Source organism: Elgaria multicarinata, chromosome 15 (genome assembly GCF_023053635.1).
Source record: "Elgaria multicarinata webbii isolate HBS135686 ecotype San Diego chromosome 15, rElgMul1.1.pri, whole genome shotgun sequence".
NCBI classification, from domain to species: domain Eukaryota; kingdom Metazoa; phylum Chordata; class Lepidosauria; order Squamata; family Anguidae; genus Elgaria; species Elgaria multicarinata.
Genome location: NC_086185.1, coordinates 8,424,806 through 8,445,849, shown reverse-complemented (window position 1 = coordinate 8,445,849; position 21,044 = coordinate 8,424,806). Strand labels below are relative to the sequence as shown.

The window sequence follows — 21,044 nt, the reverse complement described above, 5'->3', positions numbered from 1 at the left end:
GTGTTCAAGGTGCTAATTTAAATAAGGAATGCAGATTGATCTGCAGAAATTAGTGAGCAAAGCACTTCATGGCATGGAGGGAAGCGTTGCCACCTGCAGATGAAGCTGCTTTAAAGGCACAGGAGCAGCAGCCAGGAAAAAAGTTGGCATTCTCTAGGTGAAAGACAGAACCAGAGTATCATCATTCCATCCATTTCCAGTGTTCATTAGTGAGTGCCAATGCTTATGTAGCCCAAACAGTACCACCCACGTACCAGAGGGAGGCATAACCAGCCTCAGGGGAAACTCAAGGCTCTCACTCATACGAAAACAATGGTAACAGTGAAAAAACACACAAAACCTCCAAACAGACTAATGATGACTGTGTGTGATCAGTAGAAATAGCAGGCTTCCTGTTGGGGGATGGAAAACCCAGGTGTGAGGGGAAGTGGAGTGGCTGGAGACACGAACTGGAGACTCCATGCTGCAACGTTTTGTTGCAGGTTTCGCTTGTATATGTCAATAGCAAACTTAGGTACTGAGTTATGACAGCTACGTAGCCAAAATGGAGTTACTGAGAAAGCAAGAGGGAGAAACTGAGGCCTGAACCAAAGAAAACGCTGAACCAACGTAGCAAAACTGCTGCCCTCAACAAAACACTGGAGAGGTCACGTCCTCGTTTATTTTATTAAAAGAAGGCTAAATGTGAAGTAAAATATCTTAGTGCTAAAAGGGCTGAGTCAGGTTCGTTCCAGTAATTTTCGAGCGACAATTACGCCGTGCTCGGGGGGGGCGGGTGTCTGTGTCTATGATCCGGTACAATCCTGTTTCGTTGGGATTCAAAAACTGGATAGTCGTCTTGGCGAATTCCAACGGCATCTTCTTCTTTGCAGCCCAGAACTTGGTCCAAACGCGCCAGAGCATGCAAAAAACGCCTTTGCAGGCGTCCGTCAGTTCCTTTCGAAAGCAAAGCCTTGGGAGTCAGAGGACGCACAGGAGAGCTTTCGCTACATTTAAAGCAACTCCTCGCAGCGGAGGAGAAACCCAGCCCCGTCCCCCCTGTCCCCAAATGCATCATGAGCAATTGGCCATTGCAGAACCATGACGGATGCCAGTCTGTGATTAGGACGATTGAAGGTGTGTGTGTGTGTGTCCGTCCAGCAACGATTTCCATCATCAACAGTGCAAAGTCCTATTTACACTTTCCAACATGATCAACGAAAACCCAAACATTACTTACCAAGGGATATCCCACCCTCCCGGCTTCCCTCCCACAAAAGTTATTTTCTATGCTTTTGCAAGTTTAGCCCTTATTCCCCAATACCTGTCAGTACCAGATGCTACAGTAGAGGCAGCACCTGCTAAATAGGGAGGATTAAAACACGAACAACAACAAGTAAGAAGTAATTACAGTGATTCACGAGACACAGCAAGGCTTTTGTTCCCATTCAGTGTTCAAAGGTGCCACCCCTGCGTTCAGGTCCTAAAATGGTACCATGTTTCCATTGCCGGAAGGGGCGACCGAGGCGATGGCAGCGACGGTGTCATTTCGAGAAACTGCAAACCGGTCCTTTCTCACCGACACGTCCCTTCCGTAGCCGAAAGCCATCGCTCGCAAAAAGTGGCGGACGGCCACCTACTTCCACGCCACCTGTGACCGCTTTCTCACCGTCTTCGCTGGATCGTTCAACTTACCTGGATTTCAATGTGCAAAATCAAGCTAACCACAAAAAAGGTTCCTTCTCCCCTTTCAAACTTTGGATTGCCTTTCATCTGTCCATTCTTGTTTAGTGTTCTGGAGAGCCTGAGTTCTTTGCTCATCCACCTGGACGTAATCCACTCTTTGTTCTTCGGAGAAAAATGGTTTCTACCAAGAGGAAGGCAATAATTAAAACAAACAAACAAACAAACAAAAAACACCCAACGAATCGATGTGCAAAACTTTGACAAGGATAAAGCTGGGCTTATGTCAATTCCCCTCCTCCTTCCCCTCTTCAGCTGGTATTTCTTTTTTCACCTTGAAGCTAAAGGTGACATCAGCAGGCAAGAGCGTCCTCCGCCCGGCTACCGGTTTCAGACTAAATTCCCCATCTGTCACCTTGTCAACCAGCCTAGAACTGGCCAGGGAGACACAGGACCAAGCAGTACTTGGGCTTCAGATGAACGGAAATGTTTTTCTCTGTGTCAAGTTCCCTCGAGAGGGAAAGAACAGAGTCAATTTCAACGCCCCCCACCCCAGGGCTTCATCTAACAAGCAGCCACAGTTTCACTTTCTGTAACGCTTGAATTTTTTTTTTTCAAGACACTTTTCGTACTGTCCCAGTTTGTGATTCGGTTTTATTCTGAGTCTGCCCAAAAATTCACACACAATTTTGTATGCAGCTTCCTCTGAAATATACACATTCCCCCCCCCCCAATACTTTCCCCCAAATAAAGGGGTTGGGAACTTCAGGCTCAGTGGCCAAATCCGTCCATCCTGGCCACGCCCCCTTCCCCTGGCCCTTTGCCTTTCCTCAACCACTGATCATTTAGTGGCTTTCCTGGCTTTTAGTGGCTTTCCCCCATTCCCAAAAGTTGTAGGCCGTAAGAGCTTGTAGCTACAACAAGCTGGTATTTTTTTCGCATTTTTGTTTTGTATTTTTGCCCCGCCCATATTGCATTTGGGCCCACCCGCCACTGGAATGCAGACCCTGAGACCATCACCAAAATTTCAGCCCTTAGGGCTGAAATAGATTCCCTGCTCTTGCCCTAATATATGCCTTTTGCATTTGGAGTTGTGTGTTTTTACCTATTTCCCCATATGTATACAATGTCTCTTTGCAATTTCCCCTAAGGTACATATTTAACTTTGTATTATTATTTTTTATTGGAGAACTGCATTTTGCAAAACTCAGCGAAGTGCAAAAATTAAAGGATAATTGCATTGGGGATGTGCAAATGAGCCTGGTTCATATCAAAATGTGAAGCGAATGAATTTCTTCTCTGTCGGGTTTCTCAGAACACTCCTGCTTTCGATGGGAGGCAAATGACGAGGCCTGCTAAGTCATCCACAAAGCTTTTATTAAGCAATAAACGTCTCTTCTACCTGAATAGAGTCTAACCTCTTGGAAATGTCCCCCTAGGCAAAACTATTCAAACTAAGCAAGACAATTGTTCAAGAAGAATAAGAAGCTACTTCTCAAATGCCTGTAACTTCAGAGCGCCTGGTGTGGAGGCAGGTTCTGGCGTAATCTCTCTGACTTTCTCACGCCTTCCTTCTACCCCGTGCGTTTGAGCTTCCGGCAGACCCTAGCACCAGCTAGCTTGTCGGGACACTCTCCTTCGGAAGAAACCTCACTTCCCACTGTGTGTGTAGGATTTGGCCTTGAGGAGATCAACTCTGGAGAGGGCTGACTCCCAGCTGGGGAATCGCCCGTGAAAGCTTCCTCCCCCACTAGTCCAGGCTGGCTGGTGTCTGGCGCTGCGTCTTCTAGTTCCAAATCTGATTCTGATTGATTACCTGAACATCTTCTCCCAAAACAGAGGCAGTAGGGTTAGACATGACATCCCTCATCCCTAGGCAAGACCTACCTTTTGTACAGGGGATGGAGACGCGGAATTAAAATCCAATGCTAAGTAATCAAGGTTAAACTTCTTTGGCCACTGGAATGCTCCATTATAGGGAGATGTTGCTTGCTGGTGCTCCTGTTGATAATAACGACAACAATAAAAATAATAAATTAGGACAGGCATGAGCCAAATGTATTAAAAAGAAATATAAACAGGCTTATAGGGCTAGCAATCAAAAAGCACAAACCAAAAGAAAAGTCAAAGAAGCAGGAAAGGGGAGATGAATAGAGAACCCAAGAAGAGCCCTGCTGGATCACACTAATTGTCTATCCAGTCTTGCTGGCTGTCTATATGCCGTCTTTGCCCCGGGGTGGTTCCGAATCGGCACTGCATCGGTCATATGACACAGCTGCCAATTCAGAGCCACCCCGGGACAAGGAGCTGAAGCTCTGCAGCTGAACTGTCGGGGACTTATCCCGACTTTTTCTGCCGGAGCGAGATCAGTATGGCCTCTTCCACGGTCTGTCCTCACTCCGGCACTGCACCGGGGCGTTCCTGGGTGGAAGGTGACCTCCCATGGGTTGCAGAAAGCCACAGGAGGGGGCGGGCCTGGTGGGTCTAATGGCTGCCAGAAAGCCCCCGCTGCCTCCCCCAGTGGGGATTATTCGCCACTACCCCACGGCAGCGATACCGTGGGGTTTGGCAGGAGAGCACCGCCGCGAAAGCAGCCTCCAACTCTACCCCACCATACTCTAGTTTCTGAGATGGAAACCAGAGAATATGGAGGGCTAGAACATCTTCTACCACTCTGGCATGCTATACGCTATGGTTGCTCTCTCAGGAATAAGGTTCTTGGGAGGAAATGTTAAGAACAGTCTTTTTGAGAGAGGAACCGTGGGCTAAAGCGGCAAAAGACACCCCAGCCGTCCATATTATTTGTTTCTTCTCTCAAGGTACTTTCTCCCAGAGAGGAGAGGAGTTCTAACCCTTACTCCACCCATTGAAGGTACTGATTAATGCCCCTCTGTGTGTGTGGGGGGGGCAAAGCTTGTGTGTGCATCTGTGTGTGTGTGTGTGTGTAAGAGGGAGAGAATCTCTGTGTGTGCATGCAGAGAGAGAGAGAGAATGTGTATGTCTGTGTCCGTGTAGTGTTGTGTAGTGTGTGTGTGTGTGTGTGAGAGAGAGAGAGAGAGAGAGAGAGAGAGGGCCTATTCAGAAGACACCTTAAACTATGTCTTAAACCATGCTGGTTAAGCCAGAAAGCCAGGCCGTGTTCAGAAGGCACCTTAAACCATGGCTTTAACTATGGTGAATAAGGCTTTTTGCTTTATTCACCATGGTTAAAGCTGTGGTTTAAGGTGTCTTCTAAGCAGGGCCGCTGAGAGAATCTGTATGTGTGCGTGTGTGTGAGAGAACAAGCATCTCTGTGTGTAGTGTAGTGTAGTGTGCTTGTGTGTGTTGAGTATGGAGTGTATGTTGAGTGTGGGTATATGTGTGTGTTTGTGAGAGGGGCAGAGAGAGAGAATGTACGCAGGAGGGGAAAGTTGTGTGTATGTCTGTGTGTGGGGAGATCAGCTCAGGCTCCGCCCACTGCTGGCTCTGGCCACGCCCACTCCCAGAATGCGGGGAGCCCAATCCACCACCCATGGCCACATCTGGCCCCCCATCTCTCTCCACAGTTCCAGGCAGGACTTTTCCCCAGCCCTACCTGGAGATGCCTGCGATCAAACCTGGGGCCTTCTGCCTGCAAAGCAGGGGACCCACCGCTGATCTCCAGCCCTTCTCCAAGACATTTCCCCCACTGTCTTGTGTGTTCCTTGGGGGGTTCCACGGAGGCCCCCCACTCAAAGGGGTAGGGAAGAGATGGACTTCTCAGTCTGGCAATACAAGCCGCCATGTATATATCTACGCCTGGACTTTGGGGGCCTGTGGAGATGTGCCACCCACACTTGCACGAACAATGGAGCACTGTCACACCGGGGGTGGGGGGGTGGGGGGAGGCCTCCCCTTATCGCTGTGTCAATTGGGCCTTGTGTCTTCCCGCTGAATTTTTTTAGTAGGGCAAAGGGGAAGCCCTGCCACATGTTCCCCTGAAAAAATGGACCTCTCTGAGCCTTTCCGTTCGCGCGATTTGTCAAAAGGAGCCTGGGGAAGAGCCTCACGAAAGCGATTACCATTTGAATGTAACTTTCTTCCTCCGCTCCGGAAATTGAACTGGCAAAGATTCTCGCTGAATTAATGCCGTCTCTTTCTGGAGAGATAAAGCTTGTTCGATTGCTGGCGGAGCGGGGAGAGAAACGACAACCAAAAGAAACACAAGAAACAAAAAGTGAAGTCAAGGAAGAGTTTCCCCAGATGCTCTGAAAACGAGCCAAAACCTGACACAGCCTGCGTGGGGAATAAACCCGCCCAAAGCTCCAGCAAACACGAGGAAGGTTATGTTAGCTACAGTGTGGGTTACAATCAAGGTTGACTCGGTGGAGCGTTATTTTCTAGGACAGTCTCAAAAAACTGCATCACCTTACATCCTTGTTTATTTCAAAATCGGCTGATATTAAACATTATTGTGGTTAGATGATGATGATGAGGCTCTTCCAGCAGGCCTTCCCAGATGGAGCTTAAACCAAGAATTTTAAGATGTCTTGATTGTTATTTTGATATTGTATTGGTTTTATATGCTCTTTTAACTAGTTTTATGTACTGTATTTCTTCGATTCTAAAACACCATCGATTGTAAGACGCACACTAATTTCAGTACCACCAACAGAAAAAAAAGCGTTGATTCTAAGAAATAATAAACGCACCCGCGATTCTAAGACGCGCCCCGTTTTTAGAGATGTTTATATGGGGGGAAAGGTGCATCTTAGAATCGAAGAAATACGGTATTTGATTTATACTGTATTGTTGTACTAATGTTGTTCCTCACCTTGATCCAGAGGGAGAGGCGGGTAAGAAATAAATAAATATGATGATGATGATGATGTAGCCACCATGTTTAGGAACGATTCACACAACACACTAAATCATGGTTCACATGACACGCTAAGCCACGATGTTTTTGCTCAAAGTGCTTAACCACCGTGGTTTAGCATGTCGTCTGAACAAGGTCACTGGAAGACAGGAATGAGTTAATCCGTGGCTTCATACAGAGGAACTCCACTGTGCTCTGAATGCATTACAAAGATATGTACTTGCACTTGGGAGATGTCTGCTACTCAGCCCTTCCGATAAGGGAAAAAAAATGTTGCTGAATCCACTGCCAGATGCATCTGTGTAATGTTTTTCAAAGCCACGGCTACACTTCAAGACATTTCCTCCAGAGGAAAGCTAGCTAGTTTAGCTTTCACTTTCCTCTGTCCCCCCCCCCCCCCGCCTTCTGGCTGAATTAGAAAGCGTCTCTGATCTTATAAAGTTCTAGAGTGGCTACACGGCCTCCTTTTGTAGAGGATTGTCCTCTATTTTGAAGGCAATCCTTAGTTTGAAGAGCATTAAGATGCCATTGAAGTTGCCCGTGTACAGTACCTGGACCCCAGATTCAGACACACTGGTTATGAAGGGCTATTCTGCCCAATTCTGAAGAACTAGAAGAACTGTTGCCATCAGGACTTGGGCAGAAGAATGGACAGGCAGGCACCCTGGTCCCCTGGACTCCAACTTCCCCACTATGATGAAATGTACTGCATTTCCATTTAAGTTACAGTCATTATTTCTAAGTTTGCATCTACCCATATAGATGAGCACATGAAGATTTTATGCAAAGCAGGGCCCTTTTTGGTCCTTCTTTTCAGCAATTCATAAGCGGTCACCATATTAAACATGGCAGCCCTGCTGGCTCCAGGATTCAGTGGTTCCCCCCTTAACTTGGAAGATGCTGAGAATTTCCTGAGGCTGCACTGACCTTCTTGGATACTGGAAATGGTTGCACTGTTAGGGCAGTTGACCTTCTGCTGGTTTAAGGAGCCCTGGCCTGACCTTGTCATGTTCTGGAACCAACCTGGGCCCTAATTGCTACTATTAGGGTGCAAGCCTATGTGTTCTGCACTGAATATTCATAAGCCTTCAAACTTGGGAGGCGTAAAATGATCCTACGCAGAGCAGGAGGTCTGCATTTCAGGAATATATGGGCTTACCGCCTCTGATTTAAAAGGAAGTGAAATGCTGGGACTCCTTCTTTAAAAGAAGTCAGATTAATTTTGGAAGGTAGCATAAGCTGGGTTTTTGCTACATTCCATGGAATTCGTCTTGAAAGTTTGTTTAGAGATGTTGCTTACAGACTCCTTCTTGTGGAATGAGAAAAATGATAAATAATTGCTGTGTTGGAAATGCTAACATTTAAAAGAATCATTGTGACAGCTAAAAGAGGTTGGATCCACACTGCATGAAATGCACAAAACTTCCTGACTGCTATAGTAGTACGACAATGGAATCAGTTACCTAGGGAGGTTGTGGGCTCTCCCACACTGGAGGCCTTCAAGAGGCAGCTGGACAGCCATCTGTCAGGGATGCTTTAAGGTGGATTCCTGCACTGAACAGGGGGTTGCACTCGATGGCCTTAGAGACCCCTTCCAACTCTACTATTCTATGATTCTTGGTGGTTTAAATAGCTCCTTGGCTTCAGTCAGCCTTCCCCAACCTGGTGCCCTCCAGATGTTTTGCAGCAGAACTCCCAGGAATCATAGAATCGTAGAATCACGACATCTGGAAGACACCAGGCTGGGGAAGTCTGGTTTAAACCAGTTCACCCTGAGAGCAGAGCACATCTGTATGCTCTTTGACCTCAGTAAATCTCTCCTGAGCAATTCGAGGCTGCAACAAGATAGCCATCCTTATAAAAATCCTCTGTATGGAGGTGCAACTATCTGCCTTTCTCAAGAGCAAGCCTCTGAAACATTTCCTCTGACCGGTCTCACACCCACTTACTAAGGCACGGTCCATGTTCTGGTTAAGGCAGGATGTTCTCGGATGGTGGAAAGATTCCGCAGGTCCAGGGGAGGTGGTCGGACTGGAGAGAGAGAGAGAGAGAGAATGTCTTATTGTGGCAGAGGTGGTAAAGATAATGCCCGAGCGCAGCCCTTCGCTCTCCAGCATGCATGCCAACCTCCCTGCAGCACCATGCCAGAAATATATTTGGGGAGCCGGTGAATTGCTTCCCTCCAGGTCCTCCGTGGGCTGGATGACGTTGGGGGACCGGACGTCACTGCCTCCCACCCATTTCCCCCTTTCTCCAGGCTGAGAAAGGCACGGATTCTGTAGCAGCCCCTTGATGATGCAGCCTCTCCTCCCTGGCTTTGTGCGGTGCCTGGTGTCCACGTGGGAGCACGTGCCCTGTGTGAACTAAAGTTCTACCACTCTCAGCATCCAGCACTGCTGGCTGAGGAATGCTGGAAGCCATAGTGATTTTTGCCGTCTGAACATGCATAGGATTGCACCTTCAGAGTCTTTGCAGAAGACCTGGGCCTGGTGGAGGTGAAAACTCCTAGAACTGGTGTGTTGATATGGATCTAGCTGCAATGTTTGGACTCTCCTTGGGGGCGTGGCTACGGTGAGTGTCATGATGAGCGCCCGCACTTCCAAATTTGCCCACCACCCCACTGGGCATCAGTGCTGATGCTGGGCCTGGCAACAAAACCTCTTTGCTCCTTTGGCTCCTTGTCCTCAGCGCCCACTTCCTGGAAACCGACCCCACCAACTCCGGAAGCTCTTCTAACTCCCAAAACTCTGCTGGGAAAGAAAGGACATGCGGGACGGGGGCCTTACATTTCCGGCGAGGTTTAAGCTCCCGGTTCACCGGAGGCGGTTCCAGGTCGTTGGGGAGTTCGGGCAGCGGGCTGGAGTGTTTGTCGGCACTGGCCGTGGAAAGAGCAAACGCAGCTGAGCCTGGGCTCATGGGAATGTAGCCGTCGGGGGTGCAATCGGATGACCCGGAGATGGGCGGGGAGCCGCTGGGGTGCATGGGCACGTAGCTGTCCTCCGAACTGTTGGACGCGCAGGAGTAGAGCGGGCTAAACCGACAGGGCTTTGGAAACAAGGAAGGACAGGAAGAGGAGGGTTTCAAATCGGAAGTCGGGCCAGGGGCTGGAAAGTTCCGGCACTCAGGCTCCCTACGCAACGTCACGACCCTCCCACCTTTTCTGGCTTTGCCTGGGGTTCTCTCAAGCTCAGCCTCTCAACTGGCCTATGTAGACTTTTGGGGAGTTCACGGCTGGCGTGCCCGGAGCCCACACTCCAGTAGGGGCCCACTGAAAATAGTCCCCCCCCCTTCCCGGTGTTGCTCCTCTTCACTTGCTTTGTTCACCTGCCTCTCGCTCTGTCCCATTCAGAGCGATGAGGAAGAGGAGGAAGCAAGAAGGAGGAGCAGTAGATGCCGCGGCCTCCTTGCCCACTGCCTCTCTGCCTGACAAGTGAGCGAGGGATAGCAAGGAGGAGGAAGAGGAGGAGGAGGAGGAGCAAGAGCAGCTGGTGACAAAGGCGGTGAGAAGGCAGACACTGTGAGGGAAGGAACTATTGACAGTGTCTTGCCCAGGGGTCCTCATAAACCCAGAGCCGGCAGAGAAGTTTGGTCGGTTTTTAGAAACAATACAAAGCCCTGCTGCATTAATAGAAGTATAGCTTCCAAATTGCCCAAAGTACTGTTTCCCCTCTATTCAGCACTGGTTAGGCCTCATCTTGAGTATTGTGTCCAGTTTGGGGCACCACACTTCAAGAAGGATGCAAACAAGCTGGAGCGTGTTCAGAAGAGGGCAACCAGGATGATCAGGGATCTGGAAACAAAGCCCTATGAGGAGACACTAAAAGAACTGGACACATTAACCTGAAGAAGAGAAGGCTGAGGGGAGACATGATGGCACTCTTCAAGGACTTGAAAGGTTGCCACACAGAGGAAGGCCAGGATCTCTTCTCGATCCTCCCAGAGTGCAGGATCCGGAATAATAGGCTTGAGTTACAGGAAGTCAGATTCCGGCTGGACATCAGGAAAAACTTCCTGACTGTTAGAGCAGTATGACTATGGAACCAGTTACCTAGGGAGGTTGTGGGCTCTCCCACACTAGAGGCATTCGAGAGGCAGCTGGACAGCCATTTGTCAGGGATGCTTTAGGGTGGATTCCTTCAAATGAGCAGGGGGTTGGACTCAATGGCCTTGTAGGCCCCTTCCAACTCTACTGTTCTATGATTCTATGAATGGTGGTCCGTGAGAAGGAGGACCACCAGACGCCCCTGCCTCCTTGCTCTCGGCCTGTCAAGTGAGCGAATGTTAGCAATGATAAGGAGGACGGAGAGCGAGAACAGTTGGTGACAAGGACGGTGAGAAAGTTGAATCACCAAGGGAGGGGGCGCCCTGAGGCTGTCTCATCCGAGAGCCCTCAAGCACCCCAAATCCGTCACAACACACACAAAAGCAGCAACCCCTCTTCCAAATGACCTTCATCTTGCTGCCCCTTCCAACCCAACCACCATCTCTGTCCAGCCCCACTAGCTTTCGGCTAATAAAAAATAAAAGAGAAAAATAATAACAATTTTTGCTATTATTGTTTTACCGTGTTGGGTAATGTTTATTCCATTCTTTTAGGATTGATCTGCCAACTTAAGCCAGCTAGGTTTTTCTTTTAACGTTCCCTGCAAAAACTGTACTAAATGAAGTGCACGAGGGGAGGCGGGCGTGGGTGGCTGGGTGCGAACAGGAGAAAAAGAGCACTTACCAAATTCAAGCTAAGCCTCTTATCCCGGCGTCTTAAGGAGTTTTCTTCCATGTCAGCTGAAAAACAAAGAAAAGAGGAACAGGGTGGGTGGGAGAGAGAGAGAGAGAGAGAGAGAGAGAGAGAGAGAGAGAGAGAGAGAGAGAGAGAGGGAGGACCCATAACGATTTAAGAAACTGATTAAGCAAAAATGCAGAGGGGTGTGGAGGATAAAATTTTAGCCTTGGTGGCACAGGAAGATAAATTTTTCAGAGTATGGGCCCAAACCAGTGGAGGGTGATGATTCCTGTTTCGGTGGGGCTGTGAACCCATTCTTTAATAAGAACCAGCCAGAACTCTAAAAGGAGCTGAGCCCTATCCCAAGAATGCTTTCAACCCAGATGAATTTTAAACCAAGAATTCGAAGATGTCTTGATTGGTCTTGGTTTTGTCATCCTCAGAGGTCCTTCTCCGTGAGCCCCTGCCAAAGGAAGTGAGGCAGGTGGCCACCAGGAGGAGGGCCTTCTCTGCTGTGGCACCCCGGCTGTGGAATAAGCTCCCTAAGGAGGTTCGCCTGGCACCTACATTACATTCTTTTAGACGCCAGGTGAAGACCTTTTTATTCTCCCAGTATTTTAACAGTCTATAAATTAATTTTAACTTTGCAGTTTTAAATTTGTATTTTAAATTTGTATTTTTGCATTGCTGCTGTTTTTTTTAATCTTGGTTGTGCTTTTATATTGTATTTTATATTATGTTTTTATACTGTTGTTTTATACTTTGAATTGTCTTAATTTTGTAAACTGCCCAGAGAGCTTCAGCTATTGGGCGGTATAGAAATGCAATAAATAAATAAATAAATAATAAATAAATTGATATTTTGATATCGTATTGGTTTTATATGCTCTTTTAATTAATTTTATGTATTTGATTTATATTGTATTGTTGTACTAATGTTGTTCCCCGCCTCGATCCAAAGGGAGAGGCGGGTAAGAAATAAATTATATTATTATTATTATTATTATTATTATTATTATTATTATTATTATTATTATTCAACTCAACCCTCAATTCTAAAGGAGCTATCCAAGGTGATTTGATCCCTTCAAGTAATCCAGCTGGGGACCACTCACCGAACTCCAATGTGGTGGTGTCCCCTTCTCTCCTCCTGCAGACGCTTCCTCATTATTATTATTATTATTATTATTATTATTATTAATAATAATAATAATAATAATTAATATTATTATTAATTATTAATAATATTATTAATTATTATTATAATAATAATTTCATACCCGCCTCTCCCTCTAGATTGAGGCGGGGAACAACATTGAATACAAAAAATATAAAATACATAAAACTGATTATAAACATAAAACCAATTCATTTATTAAACTCTCAAAATCTTTTAAGACATTTTAAACTTCGACTGGGTAGGCCTGCCGGAAGAGATCTGTCTTTATTAAATTCAATGGATACCCCGCCTAAATTCAGAATACCTTAGGTTAAAGCTATTTAAACTCGATAAAAACAATCAATAAAATACTACAGATAGCATAAAACGTTAAGAAATTTTTTTTAAAAAAAAAGCTAAAACAATCAATCAAACCATGCAGCAGAACAACGATACGTAACGGTGTCATCTTTTCTACAGGAGGCTGCCTTCAGGTCATTGGTCTAGTGGTTAAGGGGGTGGTTGAGTAGGTCGTGCCCAATTCCCAAATTCGGGAGCCAGTGCTGATGAGGGCTTCCATGTTTAGGGCGGTGGCCAGTTATGAACGGCCAAAAACTAAAAAAGAAAAAAAAAAAGGGACGAAAGAGGGCAGCGATTTGCATAAAATCTGCATATGCTCACTTGTATGGCCGAGTCAACGAACTGGTGAAACTGCTAACGAAAGGTGCAATCCGATGCGTTATTAGACAGGTGGGGGGGATTTCGGGGGTCCTACAACTTCCAGCATTCCCCAGACAGCACAGGCTTCTTTCTGCCTAAACTTGTATAGGATTGCACTCTAATTTATTCCCCTTTTTCCAGGTATTAAGTGGGGATAGAGGGATGATTTTGTTTATTCTTTTTAAGTGTTTTTATCTTATGTGAACCGCCCAGAGAGCTTCAGTTATGGGGCGGTATACAAATGCAATAGATAAAATTAAATTAAATTAAATTAAATTTATTTTATTTAATCCGCTACTGAGGCTGGATTGAAATTAGGTCTACTGTAGGAGCAAGAATAAAAGGTGGGATTTCCTCTTCTCATCTGGATATGTTCTTAAGGCTATGCTGGATGTGCGCATATGCATGTGTGTGTGTGTGTGTGTGTGTTTATGTATAAAACGGCACACGCCCTTTCAGCAAGCTGGTTCCCCCAGCAACTCGTAGCCGTTAGTAAGAATAAGACTTCCAAGTGAGGGGCGTTGCTCTTAAAAAGCTTCCAAGAATTGTCCAAGAGGCTGATAAACGAGCTAAACTCTATCTGAGGCAGAATGGGGAAATTGAGGTGTTACTTTGCTGTTGAATTAAGAAAAATAGGTTTAGGAATCTAGCCCAGTGGTTCCCAAAGCGGGTGGTACTGCCCCCTTGGGGGCGGTGGGATTGCATAGGGGGGCGTTAAGGGGCAAGGGGGCGCTCGAGGTGGTCTTTTCTGTACCAGGAGTTTTGGTTACAGAAGGAAATTTCTGATCGCTCTCCTGCACTATGGAGAGTGGTTCAGAAGCTCCTGGTTGCATTTCCAACGTCATATTTGGTGGGATGTGGTTTTAGCGTGGTTTGCCTACTTCTCTCCAAGCAAAGAAATCGACTCCAGATTACTAAACGTGGTGATTTAAGACTCGTGTTAAGTAACTTTAAACCAGACATTGGGGAACTGGTATCACATCAAACCCATCCATCGCATTAAGAATTTACAGAATAGTGAGGTCCTCTACCCTAGTTACTAAATGCGATATCTAACATTCTTGCTAAATGACTATCAGACTTTGAAAAGGTGATATCACTGGATCAAGTTCATCAATTATGTTTAATTGAATAAACTAAAAAAATGTAATTGGATCTTACATTTAATATTCAATTGTTACTGTTTTAATTTTATTGTTATTCTCTTCCTTAGTGGGTTGTTGAAAACCGCTATTCTGAATAATGATTTTTATAGGGTAGGGTAGGGGGCAGTGGGCATGAGTTTGGGGAACCAAGGGGGTGGTTACCTGAAAAAGTTTAGGAACCACTGATCTAGCCAATCCATACAACACAGGCAGTCACTTTTGGTGGCAGACTTTTATTTTATTTTGAGAGATTGATACCCCAACCCGTCCATCAGGTTCCCATGGCGGCTAATGAAAATCTAAAAATGCAATCAAACAAGTTGCATTTGAGACAAGGCATTCAAGAGGCAGCTGGACAACCATCTGTCAAGGATGCTTTAGGGTGGATTCCTGCATTGAGCAGGGGGTTGGACTCATTAGCCTTGTAGGCCCCTTCCAACACTACTATTCTATGATTCTATGAAGTTCTGAACAGGGCCTTTTGTGGGGCTGCACCATACTTGTTGTCTGTTGTTTAGATGGCTAGTGAGGGCCACATCATTTTACTGAGCTTTCAATTGTTAATGCCACTCTCCGTTTTTATTATTAATCCCCAGAGTTGATTGCATAAAAACCTATTCTTCTTTTTGTACTTTTGGTATTTTATTCTTTTTCTTCTTCTTTGTACAGGGCCTCGAGAGATTATTGACTGGAAGGGGCGATCCCAAAATATTCTAAATAAGAAAATGAAACATATAGAAAAAATATACAAGAATATATGGCAAATAGTAAAATGTCTAGAAGAGGCCTCAAAACAAAACAAAACAAAACATCCAGCCGAGATCAAAGAGATCCAATTGAATTAGGAGGCCTGAGAAAAGAAACAGGTCTTTCTTTACCTGGCGCTAAATAGGCATGAGTGTAGCTGAAACGGGGTTGCGGAGAGACGATATATCTGCACAAAATTTGGTAAGGGCACAACCGGATTCATGTTGAGATAGAACAAAGTCCTACAACTGGCAGGGGAATGCTGGGAGTTGCAGGACTTGTTTTCTGTCTAACCCTAAGTGGTGTCATGTCTAACCCTACTGCCCCTGTTTTGGGAGAAGGTGTTTCAGGTAATCAATCAGAATCAGATTCAGAACTAGAAGACGCAGCGCCAGACACCAGCCAGCCTGGACCAGTGGGGGAGGAAGCTCTCACGGGCGATTCCCCAGCTGGGAGTCAGCCCCCTCCAGAGCTGATCTCTTCAAGGCCAAATCCTACACACTCGGTGGGAAGTGAGCCTTCTTCCGGAAGTGAGCGTCCCGACAAGCTAGCTGATGCTAGGGTCCACCAGAAGCTGAAACACACGGCATGAGAAAGTCGGTTTGATTACGCCAGAACCTGCCTCCGCACCAGGCTCTCTGAAGTTATGGGTGTTAGAGAAGTGGCTTCTTATTCTTCTTGAGCGGACAATTGTCTTGCTTTGTTTGCATAGTTTTGCCTAGGGGGACGTTTCCAAGAGGTTAGACTCTCTTCAGGTAGAAGAGACGTTTGCTGCTTAATAAAAGCTTTGTGGATGACTTAGCAGGCCTCGTCATTTGCCTCCCATCGAAAGTAAGAGCATTCTGGGAAACACGACAAGTGCGTTTTCACGTGGGCTCACCATTCCCTCTATTTCTGATGTTCAGGTGGGGGATTGCTGATGCTTATGTAACCAAAATGGTACCACCCAAGCACGTATCAGCAGGCTTGAACCCCAAAGTCTGTAGAAGTATAAAAATATTTTGTGGGGGGAAGCCAAGACGAGGAAGAGCGCCCCCCCCCCCTGCAAACAGCCCTTTGGTCCAGCCCTTACCTCTCCAAGGTGTGAATCTGCTCCATATCTTGGAGAGATCCTTTAGAGTTCTGACTGAAACCTGGAGTGGATTCTCCATTGACATGGGAGCCCTCATCCCCCGTTGGGTTTCCCAACTTTGGTCCAGCCCTTACCTCTCCAGCTCCTCATGCTGTCCAAGCCGGACAAGGAGATCCGTCTCGGCACCACAGCCCCCTGAGCGCCGGAGACCCCGGCGTGTCCGTTGCGAAGCACCCCGAGGCACTGCTCTTCGGGCCTCCTGTCCGAGAGGCGCGTTGGCTTCGGAGGCCTCGGCGGCGGCGCGTTGCCCAGAACATCGTGTTCGGAAACGCCATAGGAAAGAGGGTTCTGGCTTTTGTCGCCCAGGACAGTTGGCGTTAACGGAGCTGCCGATAAAGGAGAGGAAGACGAGAAGTCGCTGGAAGGAGGCCCGCTCGAGTCCGTGTTCCGAAGGAGAACCCCTTGACCCGTCAGCTCTTGCAGCAGGCTGCTGGAGGGCTGCAAATAGAGCGAGGGCTGAGAAGCCACGAAGTCGACAAACACGTCGTCCGACGACGTCTGCTCTAAGGATCGATCAGAATTGGACCAGCTGTGGCACCTGGAAGGGAGACAAAGGAGAACGAGAGATGAAAAGAACATAAGAATGCAAGACGAGCCCTGCTGGATCAGACCAAGGGTCCTTCTAGTCCAGCATTCTCTTCATGCAGTAGCCAACCAGCTGGCCACGGGAAACCCACAAGCAGGACACCCTCCCGCCCATGTTCCCCAACAACTGGGGTACATGGGCATATTGCCTCTGATCCTTGAGCTAGCATATGGCCATCAGGCCTGGTGGCCATTGATGGCCTTCTCCTCCATGAATTTGTCTACCTCCCCCTTTAACGCCATCCAAATCAGTGCCCATCACAACATCTGGCTTCTATACATCCTTGAGGAATTTAGACACCACTGCCTGACTTTTGGGCGGCCCTGTTTCGCTTCCAAACTCACAGACGCTCAACCACCGAAGTTCAGCATTCGGAGGTACAAGGATACCTGACATGGCTGAGTTTTCCGGTCTCACAGTTGGACAAGAAGAGATAGTCGGGAAGAATGACTGACTCGGATTCGCTTGCCGTTTCCTCGGCCGCAGAAGCATCAGCGGTGGCCTGGTCGGCCGGAAAGGAGGGGTCCCCAATCCTCAAAGCGTGGGCAGAAGCAGCTGGGGAGGGCTGTGGGGAGGAAGTGGTGTGGGAGAGGCTGTCCCCCGAATCTGTAACAAAGCAAAAACAAAACCCAATGAGATGGGCCTACTCTGGCACCATTTGGGCCCTGATCCTACAAAGGACTGGTTCTCATTTATCCATTTATTTACTTTATATCTCACCTTTCTGCCCCAAAATGGCAGCCAAAGCGGCTAGCAATAACAATCCAATTTAAAAAACAAACTCTTAATTAAATCTTTACGGAAATGCAAATAAATTAAAAGGACAATTAAAAAGCAACACCAAAAGGAATGCCAATTAAACACCCACCAATTAAAAAACAAAAAAACCTTTCAGCAACGGACTAGTTTGTATCAAAGAGCTGCTTGAATAAAAATGTCTTGGCCTGCCAGTGGAAGGACAACAGGGAGGTGGGGCGATTCAGAGCTTGGGAGCGGCCACTGAGAAGGCCCTGTCTTGTACCCACACCAAACATGCCTCTGATTGCAGCAGGACCTAGAGAAGGGCTTCGCTTCTGAATCCTTTTCAAAGACTTGTGGCCCACGTGAGATTCTTTATTGTTTGCTGTTCTTCCGTGGAGGGCCACTGGAAGAAACATGAAGATGAGGTCAGCAATGGAAGAGAACCCACCATCCAGGCCAAACTGGGTTGAAACAACAAGTACTGGTGTGTATGTGAGTTCCCTGTTGTTTCCTTTAAGGCCAGCATTTAAGGAAAAGTTGTACATAATCACGGCTGACTTCAAAGTCTTTAAGGCGTATGTTTCACTGATATTTCACACCACACAGGTTAAAGTGTATTACCTAATTACCAATTAACGGGTATCTGCTCATTGTGCTGGCAACCCATACACCACCACCACCACCTCCTCCTCCTCCTCCTCCTTCTTCTTCTTGTCTCTTTCTCACTCAAGGCGGTTTCTCTAGATGAGCATGATGGCCTTTGCCAAGTCATGCTGTCTTTTACAGATTCAGGAATTTCCTGACAATTGAACATGTTTTAATTCTGACTGCTTTCTGGATGTTGGTGTGGAAGTATTTTGGTAGGCCCAGTCTCTGAAGGTTTTCTGTGAAGTTTTTTCATCTGACTGATGTGACTAACGGTTCAACCACAGCTTTTAAAGCTCAGCTAAAAACTTTTCTTTTTCCTAAAGCTTTTAAAACTTGATTTTGTTCTGACTTTATACTGTTTTACCCTACCCAGTGCCTGTTTACCCTACCCTGTGCCTGTTTGCATTCTCTTCCCCTCCTTATTGTTTTATTATGGTTTTATTAGAATGTAAGCCTATGCGGCAGGGTCTTGCTATTTACTGTTTTACTCTGTACAGCACCATGTACATTGATGGTGCTATATAAATAATAATAATAATAATAATAATAATAATAATAATAACGGAATAATTGTGACCTTTTCCTGTTGCCATAGTTCTTTAACTTCCATGGCTAGTGGTGTATATTTTTCTCTCTTTTCCCTTTTTTCTTCTATTATTATTATTATTATTATTATTATTATTATTATTATTATTATTATTATTATTTCCCCCCCTTCCCCCCGAAAGATGTGGGTTTACTCTTTCTATGTTAGTACTGTAACACGTCACCTTTCTATTTTTCTAACTATAAACTATTTTTCTAACTATAAAAAGACTCCATCTCCATCCCCAGTTCTAGGGTCAGGAATAAAACAATGGGTCCCCCCAAAACCCCAAGTTCATACCACAACATCAATGAAAAAACAGCTACGTTTCAATGTCACGTCTTTTGTTATTGAGAGCCGCTAGGAGTTTACACGAAGTAGAACCTCTGCTTCCTTAACTTATAAACAGTACTTGGGAAAGGAGGCCAAGATATGATCTAAAGCAACGTTTCCAAGAAGCAAAGGGTTTATACTGTCGGAAGACGCTGCTGCCTAACAAAGGCACGTCCAAATACTTTCCCCCAGGTGCTGTGTAGGGCCCTGTTAAAACCACCTCAGAAATACTGAGGCACTTAGACGAGGCAGTCTCTCCCACCCAGCTCTGTTCAAGAAATGGGGGGAAGGAAATGGAATGGCAACTGAGAGGGGGGGTGGAAAGAAAGAAAAGAAAGCTATGTTGAACCTTACTATCAACTCATAAAAAGGGGGGGGGAATACAAACGATTCTGTATAGGCAGGGCTAACCCTATTATTAGGTAGAGTGAGATAGTTGCCTCAGGCGGCAAATCCTGGGGGATGGCAAGGTCTTGGGGGACAATGATGTGTGTGCTAGTAAGCCTGTCCTGTCCCTGTGATACCCACAAGTACAGAGTGGTGGGCTTTGTCCCACAATCAATGTTTAAGTTAGGTTGAACTGTCAACGCGATGGGCTCCTGTGCATGGAATGGGAGGAGGAAGCCATCTTGTCCTTTCCCTCAGGCAGCAAAATGTCTCCGGCCATCCTTGCCTGCAGAGTTTTACATCCAGTTCTTAACTGGGTTTCGTTTTGAGAATTGGGAGCAAAACCGGATTGCCATGCTCAGGTACGACCAGCAGATGGCAGCCTTCTTGTTTCATCGCCAAATGGGTTTGTTATGATTTAATTTGTCCTCCTGATAGCATCTCCCAAGCCTTTATTACTGGCAAGGCGTAATTCTAAGGCCTATAGGTTAGATCTTCATCTATATCTATACGCAGACACACATATGTATTGAGGTTTTAACAAACAAAGCATCCGTTTTATATGATGTGGGCTTTAAGAGTCACATTATCGACATCATAAAAAAGCCACTTAAAAGCGTACTGGTAAATGAGCCCCGATGAACCAATTTAGAAATGGTCCCTGCTGCAGCTCTTGCACCAAAAGTTGCAAGATCAACCTTCCAGCCATCAGTGTTGTTGCAGAACATAAGAAGAGCCATGTTGGATCAGACCAGGGTCCATCTAGTCAAGCACTCTGTTCACACAGTGGCCAACCAGCAACCCACAAGCAGGACACGGTGCAACAGCACCCTCCTGTCCATGTTCCCCAGCAACTGGTGTATTTAGGCTTACTGCCTCTGGTACCAGAGGTAGTACATAGCCATCAGAACTAGCATCCAGTGATAGCCTTGTGGTGGTAGATTCCATAGAAGAAATACATGCGCATGGCATTCTCTGGAAATTTCTGATCTGGCAATGGTGTTATTCCCCATTGTGGAATTGGGTTAACTTCAGAGTCTTGAAAAGAAAAGGCTGCATCTTAAACTGGCATGTGAAGAAGAATGTGAAAAGATGTGCAGATCCTTCTGCGATATACGTTATGACCCAATGGATGGATGAAGTGGCCATATTCTGCAAGTTCAGTTTTGCTACACATGTCCTGGGTCGGAGCTTCCTGTAAAGACTAAATACTGAGACACTTTCCTAGTAATTGTTATCATCATCATTGTCGTCATCATTGTCGTCATCAGTATTATTCAATGCTTTCATGCAACACAATTATTGCTTGTAGTGGAATACTGAGAAATAATTCATTCTTAGTGGAAGCATCTGAATAAAGAATCCAGAATCCAGAAAGTGAAGGGCTTGGCAAACTTTACAGAGTCAAACAAAACTGTAACAATGAGTCAGCTGTAAGTAAGAGTTTATAAGTAATGCCCCTGACTAAGCAGAACAAATCGGGCCAGGATTCTAACAGAATGAAACCACCACTACTACAGAACATACTAAACATGCTTGTCTTTTTATATACAAGAAACCACGGCTAAAAATGAGGCTTATTTGGCTTCACCTGGCTGCTAGGCAGCATTTCCACCCACCTTGTGACCCTCATTGCTCTCT

General features: G+C 46.2%; 1 protein-coding gene across 1 annotated transcript in view; it reads right to left on the bottom strand.

Annotated features, from left to right (window-relative positions):
* Positions 1–647: 647 nt before the first annotated feature.
* Positions 648–21,044, bottom strand: part of GAB3 (GRB2 associated binding protein 3) — a 79,911-nt gene continuing 59,514 nt past the window's right edge. The window contains exons 3-10 of the mRNA XM_063142105.1: positions 17,098–17,314; positions 16,197–16,660; positions 11,226–11,281; positions 9,286–9,544; positions 8,449–8,530; positions 5,703–5,805; positions 3,550–3,663; positions 648–1,846 (exon numbers count right to left, since the gene is read on the bottom strand). Coding sequence (XP_062998175.1) covers positions 1,730–1,846; positions 3,550–3,663; positions 5,703–5,805; positions 8,449–8,530; positions 9,286–9,544; positions 11,226–11,281; positions 16,197–16,660; positions 17,098–17,314 — 1,412 coding nt within the window. The 3' untranslated portion in view covers positions 648–1,729. The remainder of the gene's footprint in view (positions 1,847–3,549; positions 3,664–5,702; positions 5,806–8,448; positions 8,531–9,285; positions 9,545–11,225; positions 11,282–16,196; positions 16,661–17,097; positions 17,315–21,044) is intronic.